At 29.7% G+C, this 26,832-nt stretch overlaps 1 protein-coding gene across 1 annotated transcript in view; it reads left to right on the top strand.

Moving 5' to 3' along the window:
- Nucleotides 1–26,832, top strand: part of LOC142327047 (protein O-mannosyl-transferase TMTC2-like) — a 478,982-nt gene that overhangs the window by 374,791 nt on the left and 77,359 nt on the right. The window contains exon 7 of the mRNA XM_075369816.1: nucleotides 24,394–24,638. Within this exon, the coding sequence (XP_075225931.1) occupies nucleotides 24,394–24,638 (245 nt within the window). The remainder of the gene's footprint in view (nucleotides 1–24,393; nucleotides 24,639–26,832) is intronic.

Here is a 26,832-nt window from a genome sequence, read left to right as displayed (position 1 = left end):
TGTACTCTACTAATCAAGATAGACTTTACAAATGCATAGAGATTTACAGAAGTAAAGATGTTAGACATGTAAATGTAAATCAACCAATTTATTACTACGAAACTACATTATTTTTTTCTCTCTACGCAATTTTTTTTTTTTTTTTTTGTATAAGTGTATGTAATATTTATTGCGTATTCTATTAATAAGCACAATTAATTTTTTTTCTCAAAAATGAAAACAAAATCCTTCAAATCTGTAACAAATATATTTTTAGCTAGATTTTATTTTGAAACGTCAGACCAAAGATAAGAGATACAACCAACTATTCCTGGGTTTTAAATCAAATAAAAGACTCAGGACATATATTCATTTTTATAACTTAGTTTTTTACTTCAACATTATTAAAACCTAAATAAAACAATAATGGTGTGTGGTGTGTACGCGCGTATTAATTTTTTTTAAACATTATACAACTATAATAGTGTGTGTGTGTGTGTGTGTGTGTGTATGTGTGTGTGTGAACGCGTATTAAATTATTTAAATCATTATACAACTAAACTGAAAAAAATATATGTATATCATACTAAAATAAAATACAAGCTACATTTAATTCGAAATATTAGGGGTCCCAGATGTTTTCTATTTTTATACGTACAATTATAATTATTTGATTAAATACACAATTACAGTTATAATCAAACACAAATATAATTATTTAATTAAATTAAAAAAATACATCTTTTTTTAAGAAAAGAAAGAAGAATTTCTGAATATCTCTTGTCAAAGTAGATTCCTCAAAAATCGTAATAACTGTTGCTACATACAGTATTTAATTATAAGAATAAATTTACGCTAAAAAGTAAATATAACAACTAATATTTTGTATTATTAAATAATATTAATAGTCCAGTGCTAATAATAATAAAAATAACAAATAAATTTCAGCTATCCAAATAATTCCGAAATACTTAACGAAATTTCGATTAAATAAAATTTCTATGATATACCTCAGCCAAAACTTTGACCTTCTAAAACGGTATGTTTTTTTAGATTTCAGAATAAAATAAGGCAGTAAATTATATAAATATTTTCTTATAATAGAATAATGTATTACTTTTTTTCTAATATTATCTTTTATAAAAAAAAGTACAAATTATTAAATTATTAAAAATTTTAAAATTAATTAATATCAAAAAATATTACGGAAATTCTTGCATGTAATTCGCCTGTCAATTAATTCCCAGTAGAATAAGATGGTAACAACGAAATAATATTAGTACAATATTCAATTCAATAATAAATAAAAAAAAATATTAAAATTGCATTTAATATTTAACAAAATTATTTCAGTGAAATTATCTATAACGAAAAATCACATATTTTTTTAATAATGTTTTATTTTTTTTAATATCCAATATTGCCGACAAAACTGTAAGGTAAATTATTAAAATTATAAATTACAACAAAAAAAAGAATTTCTCTTACTGGATTATAGAATTAATTATATTACAAAAAAATTACAATCAAATTGTAAACGGTACGGTAAGAGTCTCGCAGATATCTTTTCTTCCGCTCAAAAAACAAAAATTTCTGTATTATAAATAAAACAGTTTTAACAGAACGAAATTGATATCAAAAAAGGTAAGACCTTAAATTTCTTTTATCAAAATCTGTTATCAAATAAGAATTTTCTTTAAAAAGAATACATGTTAAATATATGTACTAGACAATAGATAATAGGCAATGTTTAAGCGTTCCACCTAATGAGCAAAAAATTGTTACCAAACTCTTACCGGCCCGATTATATTTATTAAACAACGAATAACCATAAGAATTGTATTAGTTCTGTAAATGTGATATGCATTACATATAAATGAAATCTTGCCGGTAAGAGATTCGTAACAAATTCTTCTTTTTTTTCTTATTATATGGAACGCTTAAAAATTGTTTATTATATATTATTATTCTATATTTATTGTCTATTACATATATTTAATAAGTACTTTTTTAAAGAAAATTCTAAATTTATAACCGATTGATAATAGAAATGTAGTGTCTTACATTCTTTTATATCGGTATAGTTTTTTAAAAGCAGTTTTATTTACGTATATTACAGAAATTTTTGTATTTAGAGCGGAAGAAATGATATCTGCGAGATTCTTACCGTACGGTCTACAATTTTTTATAATTTTTTTTTGATATCACTGCGTTTTGTTAAATTTTCTTTTACTTTTTTTCTCTGAATAACTGATTACTATCTCATGGATTTATTATTCAAATTCTAGAACAAACAAATTGAATTTCACGGCAAATTTGTTTTTGTTGATAGTCATATCATTCACTTCATATCACATTTTTCCTTATTTAATAAAACTGGTATAATGACCTTTACGAATCGAAGATCCCGATGTAATACTGCACTTCACTTTGTAAGTGTAACCCTCGATTTTTATCGTTAAATTTGATATTACCAATCGAATTTATTCCTGTTTTATTTATTCCTCTTTTAATAAAACTAGTATAATCTCTTGTAAACTAATACTTTTATTTTATTTTTTTAAAGAAGCGATTGAAATTAAAAAAATTGTTTAATCTTCAGTACTTTCAATTACATAGGAGCATTTACTATTAAAACAAGCTGTAGTATGTTTTCTTTTAAATTTTATTATTTCATGCACTTATCAAGTTTTTGTACGCTATCTAGCTGCGCGATTCGTAAACAATTTAATAAAATGACTTATTCGAGTCCCACGGTTCATCAAATGGAATAAAAACGTTGTCTAACAAAATTCGAGGTATTTTTTGAAAGTATTCTTTATTACTAATCTAATCGAACTGAAATATAATGTTTTCCTGCTTATTTTTTCCCCATTTTCATTTCACTGTTAGGTTAGGTCATGTTTAGAACCGTAAACGTAGTTCGTTGACTTCGTCGCCTCTTACTGACGAAGTTCTAACGAACTCCGTGGTAATTGTGAGAATAATCAATCATATTTAAATAAATTCTCTCATTGTTTCATACTCGTGTTTAATATATCTATTTCTTTGATTGACATAATGTTATCATGTCGTTGCAAACATAAGCTGAAAATAATGGATAAAAAGTAAAATAATATGTTAATCCTTAACGTTATTTACGATGAATTTACCGTTATTTTTATAAGAATTGTTAAGATTTAAATTTATATTCCCAATATATTATGCGACTAGTATAAATTTATTACAAAATAATAATATATTTAAAAACCTTTATCAGATTAATCTCGTGTGAATTAAAATGTTATATTTAATAAATATTAATACTTTATGCGAGTAGAAGACCCACATAAAATATTTTATGTGGGCTTTCATTAGAAAACATATGTGTAGAGTTCTAATAACAGAAATTATTACGTGTTTACACACATAAATCATGGAATGATCACTTGAGAGATTAGGTGACCAATTTTCGGATTTGATTTTTGGGTTGGACTGAAATAAAAGATGAAGATTATCTACGAATTTTCTAATATAAAATTATACTATTCTAATATAAAAGAAATATTCTATTGAGGTTTGATAATAACATACGTAGGCGTATAATACAAGATTATCCTTAAAGGAGACGAATAAATAATGGAAGACCTGAATCACTATTTTCACAAATAATACCAATATTTATAAAATATCATAAAAATTCCTGAAAGTGATATAATTTAAAAAAAGGATCTGATGTGGACAACATATGACTTCCTTGACGCCTATTAAATTACATTTACACATTATTTTCGAATGAAAAGTACGTAAAATTTTATTTTATTAAAAACGTCTGATATTTTTTATTTTTTTTATTATTGAATTATTATTCATCGTAATTTTTTTTTTACAATGAGAGGTTAATAATTATTACGGATACTTTTGGTTCAGGCGATTGCATTTAAAAGGAATGGTGCACAACTAGATGTTACAACAGTCCTAAATCCAAAATTTCAACATTCTGCAGCTAATCGTTTTTGAGTTATGCGAGTTACATAAATACATACATACAAACGTACATACATACATACATACTATTACCACATATGTCTAACTTAATATCGGCGATCGAACTGTAGCAACAATGTGAGAGGGGCGTACAGTATACGGACGCGCAGATACAAGCATCACTCCCACCGCGCAGATGACGCACAGTTCTCCCATCATAGCGGCGCTGGAGCCCCACTACTCTCAGGTTCCAATAAAAGAGCGTGAATGATATTGAATTGGCAATTCGTCGTCGACCACCATCTGGAGAAGACCAAGAAGAAGAAGAAGAAGATGGAAGAAATTCCCTGGCCGGCTCAACATGGAACCTCCCTGCGGATGCCAACATCCCCGCCGGAGCAGCAGGCCTGGCCGGCCCGCCGAGGGAGTAGCTGGATGCGAACGCTACCTTCCCGCTTCCCGATTGAAGCCCGGCGAGGCTTCAATCGCTCACCGGGCTTCAATCGCCCTGGCCGGCGGACTCAGTCGCAGGAGTCGGCCCAGCGTGGGATTGCTTGGGGAGAACCGCCTCGGACGCTCCGGCAAAGGACGACCAACGCTGACCTGACACCGCGGGGCTCAGGGGGCCACCACTGTCACGCTGTAATGGGGATTCAACTGCCAATGAGGGAAAGCTCGGTCGGACTTCAATGGACGAGCCACAACTCCCCGACCTCGCCGGAGACCAGCTACCGGACCCAACAGCTCTTCTCAGAGCTAACGCAAAAAACAGTCCCTTTCAGGGCCACCACAAAATTAAGAAATACGAACCGTCGCAGCCATTCGACGACAAAAACAGGCTTTTTCAGGGCCACCATGAGGTTAGTAATTGCCACGTGACGTCGAAGCCATTCGGCGACAATACATACGTACGTAGAGACGTCACGCCCAAACTAGTGAATATGGATTCCTTCCTTTACTTCGTACAAGGAAGTCAAAATATTTCAAGTCTTTTTTCAGTACAATTTTTACGCATTTTTATTATTGAACCAAATAATCAAGAGATAGCTAAATTAACAGAAAATAACATAATTTTCAATATATTTAACAGGAGTTTTTACGTGGGTAATTTTTAATATTTGATAGAAAATCATGTAAAATACATATTAAAAGCTAACGAAGACAGAATTAAAACGAAATATTTGGTCAATATTTTCTGAATGTAACTCTGTAAAGTCGGTATCCTGAAAACTTTACCAACGATTACTCGACGTTTATAAAGTAGAAGTATTAAAGAGAAAATTCTGAAGGTAAAAAAATTCTTTAAATCCAATTCCCAGATTAGTGTGAAATAAGCACACAATCTTTTCTGATTATTTAAAAAAAAAAAAAAGGTACCACGTCTTGATTTTATACGTTAAGTATGTTTTTTTTTTTTTTTTTATAATTTTGCAATATTATTTTATTATTATAAAATGAAATATTTAAGAAACTTCAGTACAACAGTGATGTATTGAAGTGGAATTTATTGTAATAACCATTTTAGTAATTTCAAATCACTGATTTTGAAAAATGCTATTTCAATAAAAATTTAAAAAAGTAATTTTACTAAACGCAAACGTACGTAGAATTTTTAAAAGTGTAATTACACTTATGAAGTTTTGGATGAATATTGAATTAAAAAAAAAAAAAGAATAAAATTTGGAAAAAGTCTATATTAACCAGCAAATAAATATGTTATTATTTCGCTTTTCCTACGAGAAACAAAAGAGACAAAATCACATGAACGAAAACTCTCACCGACCAGTGGTACTGTGATACGCGGAAGTGTCTAATCCAGATGAACATTTAGCCCGGCTGCCGTTACAGAGTTTCTCCATTTTGTTGCCTTAGGCGAGAAATTACGGAGTATACTACGCAAAGCATGCCCCAGAGATAAGTTATACAATGATTAACGTTTAATAAATAGCACCTACTGTCTTCCCACAAATTTAAAACAAAACAAAACTTAATTTTAAGCAAAACTTGATATACAGCACGAAGAAGTGATTTTTTTTTTTACTATTAAAAACTAATAATTCAAAAATATAATTTTATCAAACATATGCAGTTATTATAATTTGATTATTTTTATTTTTGAGAACAAAATAAAACCATTCCATATTACAGAGACGAATACTTCATTTAAAGCAGAAGAAAAGAACGGTATTTAAAATATAATTTTTTTTTATTACCGTTCTGCTTTGTAACATTTCAGCAAATTCCAGACCTTTTTAAATAAAGGTCATTTTATGTCCAGGGCTTTTTAGAGCATAAATTTTCAGTCGAGTGGTGCTTACTGCAATTAAACCCGTAAATTATCTGAGCAGACAGTGGCGGATTGAAAACAACTGTAATAAACTGTTCTCTGTGTCGTAATATTCTCTTTCTTTGTGTAATGTATGGGTGTATATTTGTGTAAATCTGCATTGTTAGTGAGGGTATGTGTTAGTTTCACCCGTATAACCGGAGTGCGCGTCGTATCAAATATAGAGCGTGTAAAACAAAACATAGATATACGTACGCCTACGTACGTGTTATATTCAGATCGTATAAACTTTTCATCTTCTCGACAGTAATGTATTTCTACGGTAATAATAGTATTTTACGCAAAATGTTACATCTGCTTAGTTCTGTAATAAATAATTCTACTTGTAAAACTAAATTTCGTCGTATATGCGGTTATCATCTATACGTACTATGAAACTGATAAAAAATATAGCGTTATAACTTAATTTTTGCTATATTGATATTTTACACTTTACAATAAAATATTGCAATTTTGGAACTTAACAAAAAGTTCAAAAATCGTTAAAAAAATGTTATTTAAAAATTGAAACTAGATGACCATTTGATTGTCAAAGAACATCAGTAATGAGGAAATAATATATATTTATTTAAAAAGGAAACAAATAAGTAAAAAAGAAGAAATAAAAATACAAAAAATCCCTTTCGACACGCCGGAAGGCGGAGGTAGATTTCACCGGTGCCAAGTAGGGTATAAAATCCAACGGGTTGGTCTAGTGGTTAACGCGTCTTCCCAAATCAGCTGATTTTGAAGTCGAGAGTTACAGCGTTCAAGTCCTAGTAAAGCTAGATATTTTTACATGGATTTGAATACTAGATCGTGGATACCGGTGTTCTTTGGTGGTTGGGTTTCAATTAACCACACATCTCAGGAATGGTCGAACTGAGTATGTACAAGACTAGTCTTCATTTACATTCATACATATCAACCTCATTCATCCTCTGAAGAATTATCTAACCGGTAGTTACCGGAGGCTAAACAAGAAAAAGAAAAAAGAAAAAGTAGGGCATAAAACTAGATCACCACCTTAAAATTAAGAAAAATTTCAAATTTACTCAAAAAAACAATGGTTGCGTGTGAAAAAATTTTCACATGTTTAGCATACGTCAAGCCTCATCTTGTTACGATTTCAGGAAGATTTCGGTCATCCCTTTTAAAATTGTTTTAAATAAAAGTTTTAGGTAATGTTTAGAGGACTAACAACCACTTAAAACCGACACGATAATGAGGGAGGTATGATTCTTTTGCCTTCGAAATCCAATTTTTTCCACCCCCTGGGCCAATGGTTCGTGATATCAAAACCTTTACTAAGATAAATTTTAGGCCCTTATCCAAAAAAATAGTAGGAACTTTAAACGAATTCGATATTTTACTTAATAATAAAGTTGTAGCAATATGTTGTTGTTTTTTTAAAAGCCTCCATTTCCACTCATGTCGTCTGATTTTGCCCATTAACGAACTCAACCGAGATTTTGGGTCGTTATATTTTATATAGTAATTTGCACAAAATTACAGCAGTTATCTTGTCCACAAGAAAGTGAAATATAGATATAAATCTATATATAAACTTTTGAGCTGATGGTGGTTTTGGTGCGTGGGGGGATATGAAACGCAAAGATATGTCGAAATTATTGGGAAGTCGAATCATGGTAACCATTAAAATAGGTAGCTTTCTAATGAAATCTACCTAAAAATCGTTCCATCGCAAAAGAGATTCTAATTTTAAATGCATAATCGCATCCCTTAAAAACTGAAAGCTAAGAATTTTGTAAACACCTTTCTTTATTTTAAAAAAACGTACAATTCGATTGATACAGAAGCCCTATTTAAAATATGGGAGCAATTTGGTCTAGATAATAAAACAATTGAACTTATCACACAAAAATTAACAAATACTCGCTCCAAAATAAAGTTAGAAGGGGAAATCTGTAAACCGTTCCAGATAAACACTGGGATAGGACAAGATGATGGGCTCTTACTTTTCCTTTTTAACATTGAATTGTGGAAAAATTTATTAGAGATTGGAGAAAAAAATCGAAGGACACACCATTCGTGACCAAATTAGACTGGGTACGAAAAAATATCTTAATAATATACAGTCCAGCGTTCCCAAATGAGGCTATCACATCAAACTCCATGGAAACAGAAGCAAAGCAAATAACTATCAAAAAAAAAAAAGAAAGAAACTTAAAAAACTTGGTACTACTCGTCTTAGAGTAAACAAAATTCGTCAAATATTAATATAAATTTTCATAATCAAATCAGCCCCAAAATCTAATAACAGCGTATAGGAAAATTAATAAAAACAAACAATTTAAATACCTAGGAAAAATAATTGAAGCCGACCACTGTAAAAAGGAACCAGTCAGATTAAAATAAATTACTGAAAATAACCTTTTATTAAATATATTAAGTAAACATAAAATAGAACTAAGCTACTAATTAAACAAAAACGTCTACAATAAGAAGTCAATATTAATGAACGCTAAACTTCTACGCTAGTTGTTCGTCTGGAAGCTCTACATGCAGCTGAATCTCTCTGACATTTAACAAGAAACTGACATCGATAAAGTTACAAACAAATGAATAAAGAATACTCTGAAAGATCCTAGGACCAATCAAAGACGGTGAAGAATACAAAAGAAAGCACAAACAATGAGCTGTACACGAACATAGAGAAAATATCAGCTGTAATCAAATATTTGTTGATGATCAAATATCAAAAGAAATAATAATTGCTTTCTACGGTATGAATTTATAATTTATAATACGGTAACAGTACGGTATGAATTTCATCTGTATCATATTTTGAAAGTCAAAAAAATATTATTATCCGAATTTCACAGTTAATAGCATACTTCACTGTCATATTGATTTCAGAACTTTACGACTCGTTCATAAATAACAATAGGGAAATTTGACTACAGTAAACATTTCTTTTTTTTTTTTGTTTTGAGATGACGGGTATCGACTTCATTAGTCATTCTGCCCTATGAGAATGAAAATTTGTAGCGTATGAAAAATATCATGCCTGACCAGGATTCGAACCTAGAACCTTCGGATGAAAGGCTGAGACGCTACCACTTCACCACGGAGATCGGCAAGTAAACATTGCATCCGACTTATGTTAACATCCTTAAAAGAAATTAATGAAAAGGTTGTTACTTCCATTTATATTATATAATATTATTGTTTTCTCCAACCAATTTTCCATCTATTGACAGATGTGTGTGTTATACATCTATATATATTAGCAACTGCAATCACCGCTACCGGCTTCCCAGGCCTGACGTTGCTACAGACGTAGTCTAAACCCGCCGAGTTAGTGTAGTGGTCAAACTCATCATCGTAAAATCAGCTTATTTTCTAAGTCGAGAGTTCTAAGATTCGAGTCCTTGTTAAGGCAGTTGCTTTGATATGGATTTCAATACTAGAATATAGATGCCGGTGTTCTTTGGTGGCTGGTTTTCAGTAAGTCATGTCTCAAAAATGGTCGACCTGAGTCTGTTCAAGACTACATTTTTCCGGTGTATTTATACTTACTTTGTATAATATATGTATGTATGTATGGAGAAATTGATTTTTTTTTTTGTTTTTACTTACTTCTACGAAGTAAAGGAAGTATTGTAATCGCCAAAATTTCGGTTTTCAGATTTCAACAGAAATATCCATTTTAACCATCTCTGAATCCATTTTGAATAGTTTCGGCGTGACATCTGTGCGTACGCACGTATATATCACGCATAACTTAACTCAAAAACGATTAGCCGTAGAATGTTGAAATTTTGGATTTAAGACTGTTGTAACATGCAGTTGTGTACCTCCCCTTATGATTGCGATCGACTGAACCAAAAGTTTCCGAAAAAGCCCTTCCCCCCTCCCAAAAAAAATGGATTTTAGACGTTTTCTTAACTGCACTAATATGTTTTCATTGAGAGATTTTCAACGATATATAATAAGTGGTACTTATTTACATTTGTTTCAGAATTATAGCCAAATAAAATTTTAATAACTAATGAAATATTTGGATCTTAGAAGGGTAAGGCACATCGGTTCAAATCAGAGGCCATCTCCTTTTTTTTCATTTAAATATATTGATTTATTAATAATTAACCTCAGATGTAAAAAAAAAAAATTTAGATAAATAATAATCCAATATTAACAAAAAAAAAGAAAAAATATCAAAAGTTATTAATTAAATAATGTTTTATGTACTTTTCATTTTAAAGAAATGTGTATATATAATTTAATAGGCCTACAAGGAAGTCATGTGGTGTCAACATCAGTTTTTTTTCCAATTAAACATGAAAATATATTTCGTCAAAACACATGTTATAAAAATAAAATTCAAAAAAAAAACTAATTTAATTTTTAGAGATGATATTTTTCAGTCACTTTTCTTACATCAAATTTTCTTTTCATAGTTAATATGTTTTAAATTTATCTAAATATATATTTACTGTATTAATTTACACTGGATTTAGGTTTAAATAAAATAATAATTTAATTAAATTTTTATAGCATAATAAAAATAAATAATTACCTATATAAATACCGGTATCCTTTGACACTTATAAGTTTATTTATATTAGTATTCATTGCACGTACTGCACGCTATTAGAAATTCTTTAGTACGGCGTATAATTAGGGGATTTTGAAAGTAATTTAAAGTGGTAAAGATAAATGCAAAGACAGTGTAAAAATTATTGAAACGATCGCAAAGTTTAAAAGTGATTCTAATTTTTACCGAGTTTTCTTAAACAATTTGACGAGTTCACCGGAGCTTTAACAAAAAATGTAACGCTTTTTTCCATACTATTGAAAAATATTTAAGAAAAGATTTCATCGCAAATTTTTTTCAATTACAATTACATCTAATGAGAAATTCATAAATATTATTAGGCTATATGAAATTCTTCATTTTTATATACGTAATCTACTTAAAATATTTTTAAACATTTCAATAAAATTATGTAACTGTAAAAGAAAAATCGTAATGTTACAATGTACCTATAATAATTTGCGTAAATTAAAGAAACTCGTTAATTTTTAACAAAAAAACGGGATACTTATACCAAATACCATAAAGTTTTCATGTGTTTGGGTTGCAGGAAAACGGTGGAATAAAAACAGCATGGAAAAATATTTAAACATTTTGTTTAATCACGGAAAGCAGACAAATAATTTACGAGATAACCGTGTAACAGATTTTCCTAGCAGCTCTTTTTTTTCCAATCTGGATAAATACGGTAAAGTAAGTTATATTACTACGGCGAAATTATTATTTTTTATTTCTTACGATTTTATCTAGTATAAAACCAAATATATATTTTAAATTCATACATAAATTCTATTGTTAGTTTAACTGCCATATGGTTAGTCGTTAGACTAAATTACGAAACCCGATAAGCACTTTAATACGTAAAAATGAAATCAAATTTTTTTTACTGCTATTTTCCCCGCTAAATAAATATTAACACGAAGCTAAACGTGCTGATGAAAGAAAAACCTGTACATCAGAAAATTAAAGAGAAAGATGAGGTATGAATATCATTATGTATGTAATCACTATTGTAGGACAGAATAATCTGCTGGTCAGATTATTACTTATGCATAAAGTAATTTAAAAAATTTTTTAACCGCCTTACCAGCAAAAAATATTTAAATTATTTTTTATAATAAAATATATCAGCGCCATATTTAAGAAATTTATTATTTATATATTTGAACAAAAGGAAAATTGACATTATTTATTTAAGAATGATAAATATTAGAAAAAAAATTGCAATTATTCTATTCAAACAAATCTAGTACAGAAAATTATGTCTATTATGGATCTTGGATCTGAGAGTTAATTAATTCAGATTTTTTTTATTTTGTTTAACCTCCGGGTCCACCGGTAGGTATTGCTTCATAGGATCAGATGAATGATTCGTAGCGTGTGTGAAAATGCCACGCCTGATCGGGATTCGAATCCGGGACTTCCGGATGAAAGGCTGACACGCTACCACTCGCGCCACGGAAGCCGGCTGAATTCAGATGTTTACGTTATATTATTGATAATGTACCTATACAAGATCCAAAGGAATCTCTCTTTCTCTCTCTTAATTAATCGATTAATGAAATTTCTACTTTCTTCACGATGCAATTACGTTGTACTAGACACATGTCAAAATATAATAGCTTAGCGGGTTCTGAAGTGATATGAAATGTTAAAGAAGGAACCGTTTGTGAGGATCCAAATAAATTTTATAAGGTATTTAATTTTCTTGACACTTAGGCAATTCTAATAACCAATGCAACTTGTGGAATACCACAAGAAGCGTCATTATAGAGTATAATTGTTACAGATTTACATGCTTTTGTGTGGATATTTGTTAGGGTTATCTTTGTTTTATAACTTAAATGCTACATGAAGCAATATGAAAATAATAAAAAAAGAGTTTTTCTTGTTTTAGGTCTTCCTATACACAAAAAGTAGATAATATTGTGATTGAAGTTGACTTATCAAAATCTGTACTCAAATTTTACGTACTATTGAACTATTTAAAGAAATTACCATTATTATTATTTCTACTGTAAACGCTATTTTAGTTATAAATCGTGTATAATGCAAACATATTATATATATTGTATCATCATCATTTCATCCGTTGTCGATCCACTGCAGGATTAAGACCTCTTCAGCACGTTTCCAACTAATACTGTCTTATTCGGTCTTCTACCAATTCGGTCCAATGTACTTGATAATATCATCAATCCAACGAGCCTTTCGTATTATTTTGTGAGCATTTAACATCCGAAGGTATCCATTCAAGCGCTAATATAGTCTATCTGGCATCAGTTCTTCTTGCTACTTGGCGTGCTCACTGCCAATTTAATTCTTTTCATCATGATATCATGAATTTTCGCTTGTTTTCAGATCCACTCACAGATCTTTTTATCTCGTCTTGTAACTCCCAAGCATGCATCGTTCCATATTTCTTTGTGCTACCTGAAGCTTCTGTAATGACTGAACGGTTAATATCCGATTTTCGCTTCCATAGGTAAGGACTAGCAGGATGCATTGGTCAGAAACGGTTTTTTTAAGGCAAAAAGGGAATTTGTTTTTGAAAACGATGTTAAGTCTCACGAATGTCTGCCAACACAGCTTAACTCGTCTTTCAGCTTCTGATTGTATCACCCTTACTTGACATTTGTTGGCCAAAATATATGTAATGATCTACATGTTAGAGTTTTTATCCAGAGACAAAAATCTTCCTTTCCTTGGTAAACGTGTTGAAAGTGACCTGGCTGTTTTTAAGATTCATCCTTAATCCATAGGATTCACCAGGCAACTGCAGTTTCTAAATGCGTCTTTGTAGTTCTTCTGGCTCTTGTGAGAAGAGAACTACGTTGTCTGCGAATTTCGGGTGGTTTATTAGATAGGCGCCATTTATTTGTATGCTCTCGTTTTCCATTCCAGCTTTCTAACTACCTCCTCGAGAAGGGCTGATAAGAGCTTAGATAATATAGTGTTGCCTTATCGTACATCTATTTGTACATTTACTTTACAGATGATAGCTTTGGCTTTTTCGTATATCGATTGCAGCAATTTTATGTAGGCTGTGTTTACACTCTCGTTAGGTGATGCAGTTACCGTATCAAATGCTTTTTCATAGTCAATAAAAGCCATACATAGGGGCACGGTACACTCGTGTCTTTCTATGACTTGCTGATCAACCTGGATGTAATCTATTGTGCTAAAAATCTATTGCGCTTTTGAAGTTTCCCTATTTCTTTGTTTTCAATTTATTTGGTGTTGTTAGCATTATTTTTGTTAATATCATGGCGAAAACCTTGCAGATAATTGGGAGAAAGCTTATTGGGCGATAATTCTTCAGGGAATCCTGGGTTCTTAAGCATCTCAGGATTTATGTTTATATATATATAAATGACATATATGTTTGTAATTACATAATAAATACTAAGTTATACGTATATTAACATAAGATTTCATATCATTTGTTTTAAATAATTTAAATTGATATAATTTGTATAAACAATATATTTCCACTTACCAACAGTTTTTTTAATGTATCATCCAAGCGCTTTCAGAGTCGTTCTCCATCATTAGGGCTTATTTAAAACTATTAATTTTTATTCATGCATACAGTATTATATGTATGATTATAATTAAGAAATGAAATTGAATAAAACGTCATGTCAAGATCCTACTGACATGACGTTTTATTTTACTTAACATATCTTATTTTAATTATTGACTACCGACTGTTATGAAAATAACAATTTTAATTTCATTTCATTTTAATTATAATCATACGTATAACACTATATGCACGGATACAAATTCATAGTTTTAAATAAGATCCGATGATGGAGAAATGACTTTGAAAGCGTTGGGATAATACATTAAAAAATTATGAGTAAGTGGAAGTACACTGTTTATACAAATTAAATCAATACCAACGGTGCCAAATGTTAAGAAAATTAAATCTAAGTTAATGTTATTCTAACCTAAACGAAGATTTTTCACACCTTATTACGAGACACAAAATTAGAAAGGAACTATAAGTATTAAAAAAAATGTCAACAATATTTGTTAGATCCGAAATAATTGGAACTATTTAATCTAAACTTCTTAAACAACATTAACTATTTGACAATTTATAAAATAAATAAGAAAATCCATCACAAATCCAATATAATATATGGCTTAACTAAAGAAATCTAGAAGTCCGTTTTGTAATGCATCAAAAAATCGATATTAAAATGAAATTACTTTTTTTAATTTTTAATTATTAATACAAAAAATAAATAGATTATACAATTGATACAATTTATTAACGGATCGAAAAAAATCCATTAACTCGCTTTTACCTGGAAGTAAATTTACTTTTTACTATATATTACAGTTAAATAATTAAATTATGGGTGATTTTGGTTAATTTTCTAACTGAATTGAGAAAATAATGAGATAATGTTTTCTAGAAAATTTCACGTCGAACGATAAGAAAAATTGTTTTATTTAACGATCGGCTGGTTAGACAAATAATTTTATACCGTTCTAAATTTTAAAGAGCATAAATATCAAGAAATACAATAAAGTATTTCTATAAATTATAAACTTAAATATTGTATAGAAGTTCAATATTCTCTGTAAAAATAAAATTAATACTTCAGTTTTAATAACAAAATCGCCATATAAAGTTCATGACGTTATATTGAACTAGCTATAGATCTCTTTATGCTAATATTTATATATATTAAATATTTATTTTCGGTATACAGAATAACGGTTAATTTGTGAAAGCTTCTAGGATAACGATTAGAAATATTGTAGAAACTCAACAACACATACTTTACATTGTAATAAAGTTTCTTACGCTAAGCAAACAAGAATTTTCCATTGTTATAAGTTTTAAATTAACAATAAAAATGCGCTTTTACAAAAATTCTAAATAGAACTAATTAATCCTTCATTTTTCTAACGAAATACCTTTTATTAATAAAAGAAAAAGTTTACGTTTTCTTTGTAAAGTGAATAAAAACAAGTTAACACGTGTTTCTACCGTGTAAGTTAAATCATTTTTGCCGATATTCTAACCTAATAAACTTTTTATTCGTTTAATATTTAAATAACAAAGCTTTATTTTCAAATAACTATCAAATTCTATTTGAAACTTATTAAAAGTTATACGACAAACGATATTTAACTACCAAGAAGATCAAACTAAAACGAAGTTTTCATTCGACTGGTTAGAAATATCATTACAAAATAAGAAAAATGAAAATGATTAAACCCGAAGCGTAAAAGAGAAAAAGTTACAAATACAAGTAACACAAGTCAAGATCATTTTAATTCTGTGCATTTTGAAAATAGAATCTCTATGGAAACCCAGTTTGAATAAAATAGAACCATCGCTAGCAAGTGACGACGTCAAGCTTATATAAAAAAACTGATGTGGTCTCAACATGACATCTTTGTACGCCTATTAAATTACACACACATATATATATATATATTTGTACATAACATTTTATTTAATTAAAAACTTCTGACATTTTTTTCTTTATTATTATTATTATTTATTTTAAGATATTTTACAGAGTTTAATAATTATTATTAAATCAATATATTTAAATTAAAAAAGAAAACGTTTAAAACAAAAGGAAGATGAAGTCGGATTCGATGTGCCTTCTTGTATGATCTAAATATTTCATTAATTAAAATTTTATTTGGCTATAACTCTGGAACTAATGAAAATAAGTACCCCACTTATATCGTTAAAAAGCTCTCAATGAGGGGCTTATTACTGCAGTTAATAAAAATAATTTTTTGGACATGTTTGGTCCTGTCAATTGAAATCAAAAGGGAAGGTGCACAATTAGATGTTACAACAGTCCTAAATCCAAAATTTCAACATTTTACGCTAAGCGTTTTTGAGTTATGCGAGCGAGATACATACGCACATATGTACGTACAGACGTCAAGCCAAAACTAGTTAAAATAGATTCAGGGTAGGTCAAAATTTCAATCTCCGTTGAAATCTGAAAAACAAAATTTTTCGCGATCACAATACTTCCTTTACTTCGTATAAGGAAGTAATAGTAATGTTCATTCTTATCATTTGTAACAGTAATTCAATAATAAATGAATGTATAAAATGCATAATTATAAATACAGTAGTTCAAACAAAATAATGAATTGCACCTACCCAGTACGGCTTGTTATTTGAAACAAAATATAATTTTTTTTTATTCTTCAGTCATACAAAATTAATTATGTGCTTAGATCGGATCCAATAACCTTAACAGTTGCTGATAAATCTGATAATAGCACACGAAAAAACGTAGCAAATCACAAAACCAATAAGCATACCGTAAATAAATGAAGGTGAAATGGTTATTTTCACCAAACAAAATATACACATCACATTCCAACCCCTCCGATATTTAGAAGCTATTCTAGACGATGTAAAAGCACATTCAATCTGTATATCGTAACGACTATCATCACTTTCAGAAAAAGCAACTCTGATTAGTTTTCTTATGCTTTACATATGGCACAACTGTAGAACAAATTAAAGTAATCTATCTATGGGAAATGCACGTTAGTATTCTTATTTATATAATTCACTCTAATTTATATTTTACACATATAATGCCAAAGGAAATTTACTAAGTATAAAAAAATTGTTGAATTCCTAATTGGAGTATATTTAGTAAAAATAAAGGGTAAAAGTACTACATAATTTAACTTAATACTAATAAAAATTCGGAATGTGTTTTCGTTTTCAGAACTCAAATGCAACAGATAAAGAAAAGAAAAACGATAAAGAGAAATTGTTAAACGAAGCTCACGTCAATTAAAATAAAATTAATTAAATAAAAATTATTGCTAATAAAATAATTAATATATATTTTTTTTTTTATGTTAAAAATAACGATATAAATTCATAACCTTTAAAGATTATTATTTTCATTGAACTATTTTTTTAAATCTACATCGAACGATAAAAGATAGGTAAAGAGAAAAAAAAAGTCGAAAGGTAGTCTATAATTCTTTTCTTTCAGAGTGTTGACGGCGAAGAAAATCGTTTTAAACCCAGGATGGGATAAAGAAGACTGGATCGAGAGATAGTAGCTCGAGTTAGTAGTGAGAATATAGAAAGGACGAGAAGGGGAAGGTTGAGTGAGCGTTGGACGGGTGCGCGATATATATGGACTATGTTTGTACTGTTCCTGAACTCATCCCCTATACTTTAACGGCCCTCTGGGGCGGCAGAAGGCAGGAACTGGCTTGCATATATCCAACATCACCGGAACCGAGTCTATCTTTCACAACCCGCCTCGCCATGCTGCCGTCCGCCACCTCAAACCATTTGCACAATATTCAACTAACCCCTTAGTTCATTTCTATATACTGCTATCACCCTATCCTAAACAAAAAAAGTACATCACACAAAATAACACTCTCCTATTCACGCTCTTCAACAATGATTAAATAACAGCTACAAATTTTAATTTCTTTTTCTGACAACCCGTATCAGAAATTCACTATTCACTAATTTACACGTGAACGGAGTTATGTGTTTATGAATAGTATTAGGTGGAGGTCTAATGTGATCTGGGAATTACCCATCATCGTACATTACGTGTATGTAATAATTAATAAGTACTCTAGATAACTTTTTTTTAAATTTGTTTTATATATATATATATATATATATACATTTTTTTTAATTATCCAAATTACTGTACATTATCCCAGATTACTTGTACATTTGATGAAAAAATGGTATTCAAAAGATATTTTTTGTACTACTATGATGATCGATTGTGAACTACTTATAAAACTGTTGTTTTTTTTTTAACATTAAATGTGTGTGTACAGCCCATCAGGCTGGTCTAGTGATTAACTCGTTGTCGCGAATCAGTTGTTTAACAGCTGATTTTCGAAGTCGAATGTTCTAAAATTCAAATCCTAATAAAGTTAAAAGTTTCATACGGATTTTAATACCAGTGGATATCGGTTTAATTTGGTGGTGGTTTATTTTGCGGTTCAATTAACCACAAGTCTCAAGAATGGTCGACTTGAGCCTGTATAAGACTATACCTCATTTACGTGTCATACATATCATCCTCATCTCATTGGGTCGTGAAGGGGTTGCGTATTGTTTTGTAGTTAAACAGAATGCAACATATATATTAAGAAAACAATAATGTGTATATACAGTATATTTTTTTTAGTCTTCAATTATCTGACTGGTTCGATGCAGCTCTCCAAGATTCCCTATCTAGTGCCAGTCGTTTCATTTCGGTATACCCCGTACATCATACATCTCGTAACAATTTTTTTTTTTACATATTCCAAACGTGGCCTGCCTACACAATTTTTCCCTTCTACCTGTCCCTCCAATATTAAAGCGACTATTTCAGAATGCCTTAATATGTGGTCTATAAGTCTGTCTCTTCTTTTAACTATATACTTCTTTTAACTATATTTTTTCCAAATGCTTCTTTTTTCATCAATTTGCCTCAACACCTCTTCATTTGTCACTTTATCTACCCATCTGATTTGTAACATTCTCCTACAGCACCGCATTTCAAAAGCTTCTAATCTTTTCTTCTCAGGTACTCGATCGTCCAAGTTTCATTTTCATATAAAGCTACGCTCCAAACATCATTCAAAAATGTTTTCCTGGCGTTTAAATTAATTTTTGATGTAAACTAATTATATTTCTGACTGAAGGCTCGTTTCGCCTGTGCTATTCTGCATTTTATATTGCTCCTGCTTCGTCCGTCTTTAGAAATTACCAAATTACAAAATTCTTCTACCACAGTAATCTTTTCTCTTTCAATTTTTATATTCAGTGGTTCATCTGCATTATTTCTAGTACATTTCATTACTTTCGCTTTGTTCTTGTTTATTTTCATGCGATAGTTCTTGCGTAGAACTTCATCCATGCCGTTCATACAGTATATACAGAGTATTTAATGTGATATTTAAAGATCGGACTACGAAAAGTGATTGAACAGTGTTATAAATAACTCGTAAATAAATAAATCCATTTATTACAGACTTTTCGAAGAAAAATACGATAATACTTTCGATCCATGGTGGAATTGTGCAGTGAAATGAAATTTTCTGTATGTTTTGTGGTTCGAGAAGTACGAAAATACCATTTACTTAAAATAGGGTTTCCTTGTATACGTATAATATTTTATGGCTCGAAAATCTCCAAAATTACTGCATCAATTTCATTGAAATTTAGATACTCTGTATTAGTGTGTCTGACGATGTGTATAAAAATTTTATAAAAATTAGTTTATTCGTTCTTGAGTTACGCTCAATTTAAAATCGGGAAAAAAATTGAGGCTGTGTTGACTTTATAGTGATTATTTTTTATACGCGCTTTTACAGTGAGTCAGAGCGGTGATGATTGAATTAATTTTTTTTTGAGGTTTTTTTATTGTAGTGCTTTTTTTGACGTGTAACTATTTTTTATGGATGAAAAATTTTACATTAGAATGAGTTAATACCTTTTCAAGAGGAAACAATATAAAATAACGAAAGTTGAAAAAATTTTTTTTTACCTTAGTTCTTTATCGCAATCACAATTTTTATATTCTACTAACACCGATTCATAATCTAATAATCATCGTACAATTATTTGTTCTGAGGTAGATCCCTTGAACCAAGTTTGTCTTTATTCTAGTGTATTTCACTTACAGATGTAACTTCCTGTTTGATCATCTACAGCTTTTACTCTTTTCCGGGCCTTATTTTTTCCGATCGTCTACTGATCCCTCTAGCATTGTTTTAATCTGCTCTCCTCCTCTCACGACTTGCCTCAACCAAACGGATTACCTATTATGTTTTGTTCTTTTATTTCTATTTCCTCTCCTTTTTGCTTTGCCTGGTATTTAATCTCCTCCATACCCGTATATCAAATAAAATTGCAAGCAAAGTAAGTTTTTTTATAATGAAAAAAAAAGATTGTTTAAATCTAAATATTGGTATTTCCTAACAGTATAAAATGGGAATTGATAAAAACATAAATTATGATTAAATATTTTTCTTTTATCTTTTGTATATAAAAACTACGAATTAAATATCTAAAGTTAGAAAATCATTGCGCTATAATATTTTGTTACAAAGTATAATCTACTCATACGTTAGACTGTAACATTAATATTGCATTTGTATGTACGCACGTATTCGCAATCCACGCATACGTAGTTTTGTGTATAACTAACAAAATGTGTTAAAAATATACGTATAAGAGATATAATAAACGGAAAAAGAAGTTAAGGATGTAATAAAAATATATTTGCACGTTTTATAGTAACAAACCAGATCGTCTTACCTCTAGTATATAACGTGGGATATGTTTCAGTTAAAGAAAAAGAAGAAGAAAATCTCACTCTATTCACGAAAAATGGTTTTCCGAGACGGTAGGAGCGTTTCCTTACAAAACTTCCTGGGGCCGAAGTTAACAGGAAGTAGACGATAAATACGACTGGCAAGATTCCTGTCTTTATATAACAGTATATTCTTCAACTCGTAACTTAACCGACTTCTAACGCAAACCGATACTTCTTTGGCTAATAAATTCTCTCTCTTTCTTTTTTCTCTGTATCTTTCGCCGACACAAACACATGCATACATAAGATACTCTTAAAGAGCAGATTGTTTTTTTTCACAATGTGCGTTGTCGTATAGGTTATATGAACCAGACATATATATATTTCTTATGTTAATTCGATAAAATCTTTTCCTTCTAGGTTTATAAATAGGCATAAAACTCCCAACAAATAAAATCATTATATGCACTAAAATATATTAAACTTAAACACGGTACTAAAAATTAACTTATTCCAAAGGATATTATATATGTAACTTTCATCTCTCATAAGCATAGATTTATAATTGAAAACTTTTAGTGAAGTTCTAAATTTTCGTTGATCTTTTTCGCTTATAATTTCATTTAATACATAGGAAACCAGAAAACTATATAGATAAATTAGACTCATATTAAGTAAGCTAATTCAACCATAATAAATCCGGTAACAGAATACACAGGACGATAATTAATCCAACACTGCTTGTTATGAGAAGATAAGTTATTGCAGTAACACGAAAGATGAAGCCTGTCTTTTAAGAGATGCATTTCTTATCACAGATATAGTAACATAAATGATGTTTGTGGCTCATTTTAGACGTGTTCCTACCTTAATTAACTAATGTTCAATAATCTTAAAAAAACAAACAACCAGCTACTTTCCAGACACTAAAAAAAAAAAAAATTAAATGACTCGGAAGATAATATTATGCTCTAAAAATAGTAAAAAAGGTTCTGGGTTCGAATCCCGGTCAAGTATGGTATTTTTCATAAGCTACAAATTTGTATTCGGGCTAAATAATCACAGCAGTCGATGCCAACATATCTCAATAAATAAATAAAAAATTTATGTAGACACCACATGTCTTTGTACGCCTGTTAAATTACATATTCACATTTTTCGGTGCACATTTAAACTTACATCATTTGAAAGTGAAATACGATCCTCCAATTCTTTAATGAAGTGGACAATTACACAATTGAATTGTAGTGGACACCACATTGCACCAAAATTTTTTGTTAGTCGATTAATTGGTTCAGTCGATTGCAATCAAAAGTTTTGATTGCAATCGACGGAACCAAAAGTGTCCAACAAAGTCCAAAATCCCAAAAACGTTTGATTTTAAACTTTTTCTTAACTGCACTAATAAGCCCTTAATGAGAACTTTTCAATGATATATCAGAAGTGGTACTTATTTTCATTGGTTCCAGAGTTATAGCCAAATAAAATTTTAATTAATGAAATATTTGGATCTTACAAGGGAAGACACCGATGTATCTTCCCTAAATCAGACATCATTTCCATTTTTTTAACTTAAATATTTTGGTTTAATAATAATGATTGAAAAAATTATTTACGATAAATAATAATTCAATAATAACAATAAAACTAAAAAAATTTTAAAAAGTTATTAGCGAAATAAATTTTATGTACTTTTAAAAACGTGTAGACTATGTAAGTTAAAAACTTAATAGGTATTATTACATATCTGTATACGTAATAGATTTGGTGAAACATCTGATTATTTCATATATTCATTAAATTACAACTTAGAATTATAATTTAGTTGATCATCGTTTCGTTTATTTGTTTTTTGTTGCTAATCATTTAGTCGCTCTTTGGTTTGATATAATGCTTCTGATCTTAATTTGTGTACACGTTCTCTAGTTTCAGTAATTGTGTAACTGACCACTTTATTAAAGAATTGGAAGATCGTATCTCACTTTTAAATGAAATAAGTTTAAATGAAGTCCAGCAAAAAATGTGAATATGTAATTTAATAGGCGTACAAAGACGTCATGTAGCGTCCAAATCAGATTTTTTAAAAGAACATAATTCTTGATAGCTCTATATACGAGTATAAACTATTTTTGAAAAATATTTTAACCGAGGGGAAATACATATATCAGTTTTTAGATTTGAGGTTGATTTTTTAAAACTTTTTATTGATAATTTATATATACATTACAGGTAACAAATTTTCTTTAATAAAGTTTTCTCTAAAATGCCTCTGAAGGAAATCTATATTGTTTTTTTCGCGATGTCTTCCTAAACCCTAACGAATTTTGAAAGAAATTAATATAATCAATGCCCTTATAGAAATATTTGAGTCAAATTTGGTTCGGTTAATCCTGAGATATATGAGCAAAAGCAGTGCTACACACACACACACACACATATATATACACACATGTATATATATATACATGTGGTTTTTTTTAGTCTAGATGAACTAATTTGATACTAAAACGTAAAATTTTCCAAAAAAAGTTCTCGATACCCTATTATCGAACGATCACCATATCTTCCTCTTTAATAAGCTATTCGTCGAGAAAGTAAAATTAAATTGTTAAAAAAATTATTTCGTCTGGCAATGGCATTATAGTAATTTAGGGTTGAATGATACGATTTCTTAGGTACTATTATCGTTTTTATTAAATATAGAAATATTTTTTATTTCACCAACAGTTACGTATTGCATGTTCAAAATAGTTTTTAAATTCACCACTCCATGCACGGAAATAATATGAAGTTACTTCCCAGTAGTAAATTACTCAAAAACATTAACATGAATTATATTATAGGATATTAATTTGTGCTTAATCCATTTTTTAATTAATAAATAAGTTCAATGAACTTGTCTCTCCTCTACAGAACATATAGGTAAACATCTATTGTAATAGTTAATTTATTTATTTTAATAAATCATACTGATATATTATCGTAAAGCAAAAGGTTACAATCCGTAATGCAATTTAATTGAGAAAATTAATTGTTACTCCTTGAACGTTCTTCAAATAGTAAAAAAATACAAAACAATTAGGATATTGAAAAATGTGTAAAAGTGGGGGAAAGATATCAAAAGAAGGATAAATAGGAAATTGAATTTTCGAAAACTAGTTCAACCGACTTAATATTTAAAACTGCTCCAGTATAAAATACTGTTTTCATCTTTTGAAATGCGCTAAAGTTTTCTCTTTTGTATGTTACAGTGGCACATCTGAACTTGGGACAACTTCTATCTTCGAAAGGTCGTTGTGAAGAAGCAGAAGCCATATTAAGACGTTGTTCTCAGTTAGACGGTACAGGTTTAAAAGATCAACAAACACACGAAAACACAAGAATATCTGCATTAATACATTTAGGCCGACTGTTGTCTGATAGAGGTCGTTATCAAGAAGCTGTAGATGTTTACAAACAAGCTGTTGAAACAATGCCAGAATATTATCAACCACAGGTATGTTCGCAGAAATTAATGCTATTAAAATATTTTTTATATTCATTATTAAATAATAATTCGTAATAATTTCTTGATCTCTTCAATACCGTGAAATAAATTTACCAAACAGAATGTACATTTCATTTTGCGCAAATCTGCTTTTTTTTTTGTTTTCAGTTTTTTTAAAGTATCGTAAAAACGTCAGTTTTTAAGTCACGTCATTTTCTTTTAATCTACTCCAGCGTTTTCTCAACTTGGGGGTCGCATTCCGACGGGAGTCGCGAAATTAGCCTACAACTTTACACGTAAACAATAATGAAATCATGAAATCATTTTATGAGAAAAAACCATTTATTATAATAAACATTTATTATAAACTTTTTATTATAATAAACTCTTCTTATATTTTTAACTATACATGTAAAAAATAAATTAATGAGACGGTTGCGTTTATTTTTTATTTAAATATTTCTTCATACGCGGATCTCTGTTAGAAACACACAAAAGTAATTGTTTGCACGTGATAAAAGACGATTCCTATATTCCTATATTTAGTTTTCAGCGCAACCGTAGACGGAAAACCTTTTTCACAAAGATAAGACGACACGTCTTACCTTACGTACGTCTTATTAAAATATTAATCCCTTTAATATTTTCAACGCATATTTTCAAAGCAAACTTTCAATGCTTCTGTGACAAAATTTCCATATTCACTTCCAAAACGTAACTAAATCTCTGATGTGAATTGTACATGTAACGTTATAATGGCAAACATTTCGATGAGCTGGTAATTCTATGAGCTGGAATTTCGACCGGTAAGTTAACAGTTACAACAAGGTTTTCACTAAATTGATTCAGTACCCATCTCTTCGAGAAATCACCTTTTTTATCTTCAGTGAAATTTTTCGCTAAATGAATTTTTGTTCACGAAAATGTATCGTTATGCTATCTAAACTGTGGTGAATAATAATGACTTCTTCAAATATAGTGTCTTCTCAAAATTTTTATCAATATAATCGTAAATGAAAACATATAAAAAATTATGCTTTTATCAATTTCCTTAATGAAAGCACGAACTTTATCTATCATTAAAAAAAATTTTTATCCAAGCCCTTAAAAATTCACATTCAAGTCGTGTAAATGCGAAAATACATCAGCTAAGTAAGCCAACAGCGACATATATTCATTATTCCAATCATTATTGGAAAAATATTACCAATTCATCTCGCAGTTTCAATAACTGGGTTAACACTTTCCCTCCCGATAACCACCTGACTTCAGTTAGGCGAAAGAAGAAACTTTTTCTTTCGCCCAGTTCATCGCATAGTTTAGCAAACAGCCTATTCTGTAAAGGTGGACTTTTAATAAAATTAACAATTTTTACAGTTTTACAAAGAATTTGTTTGAAATTTTCGGGTATATTTAGTCCGGCAAGAGTATTTCTGTGAAGAAAGCAGTGCATCCATTTTTCACCCTTGGTATAAAATGTTCTTTTGATTTTTTCAGAAATCCAATGTTCTTTTCTGTTATCGCCTTTCCACCATCACTACAAACTGCAATACATTTTATCGAATCTATACTACGGTTTATAAGTAATTTTATAAAAAACATTGTCCTATTCCATTTTAATGTATTCATTTGGGAAACAGCATATTTCCTTTAATTGATATGTCCCTAAGTCATCAGGAGAACAATGAACCTTTATGGTTTATTTTCTGGATCTAACAGAATTTCTGACGGCTTTTGAAATATAATTAATGCACAGCAATAACATTAAATACAACCCACCAGGTTGGTCTAGTGGTAAACGCGTCTCCTCTAATCAGCTGATTTGGAAGTCGAGTTCCAGCGTTCAAGTCGTATTAAAGGCAGTTACTTTTATACGGATTTGAATACTGTATCGTGGATACTAATGTTCTTTGGTGGTATCGTATGTTTGTAACAGAGTATGATTATTATAATCAAAATAACAATAATTTAACAAAATGCGATCCAATCTTTCCCAGAAGTTTGCTAATATAACATATTAGCTAGGCTAATATTTTGATAATATCATTTCAAAGAGCTATCTATGGTATGGTTTTCCTAATTATTAATTAATTTTTTTCCAATTACCCACACATCTCAGGAATGGTCGAACTGAGACTGTACAATACTACACTTCATTTACACTCATACATATCATCCTCATTCATCCTCTGAAGTATTATCT

This window comes from Lycorma delicatula, chromosome 6, assembly GCF_047948215.1.
Source record: "Lycorma delicatula isolate Av1 chromosome 6, ASM4794821v1, whole genome shotgun sequence".
Taxonomy (NCBI): Eukaryota; Metazoa; Arthropoda; class Insecta; order Hemiptera; family Fulgoridae; genus Lycorma; species Lycorma delicatula.
This window is presented reverse-complemented; position numbering and strand designations above follow the sequence as displayed.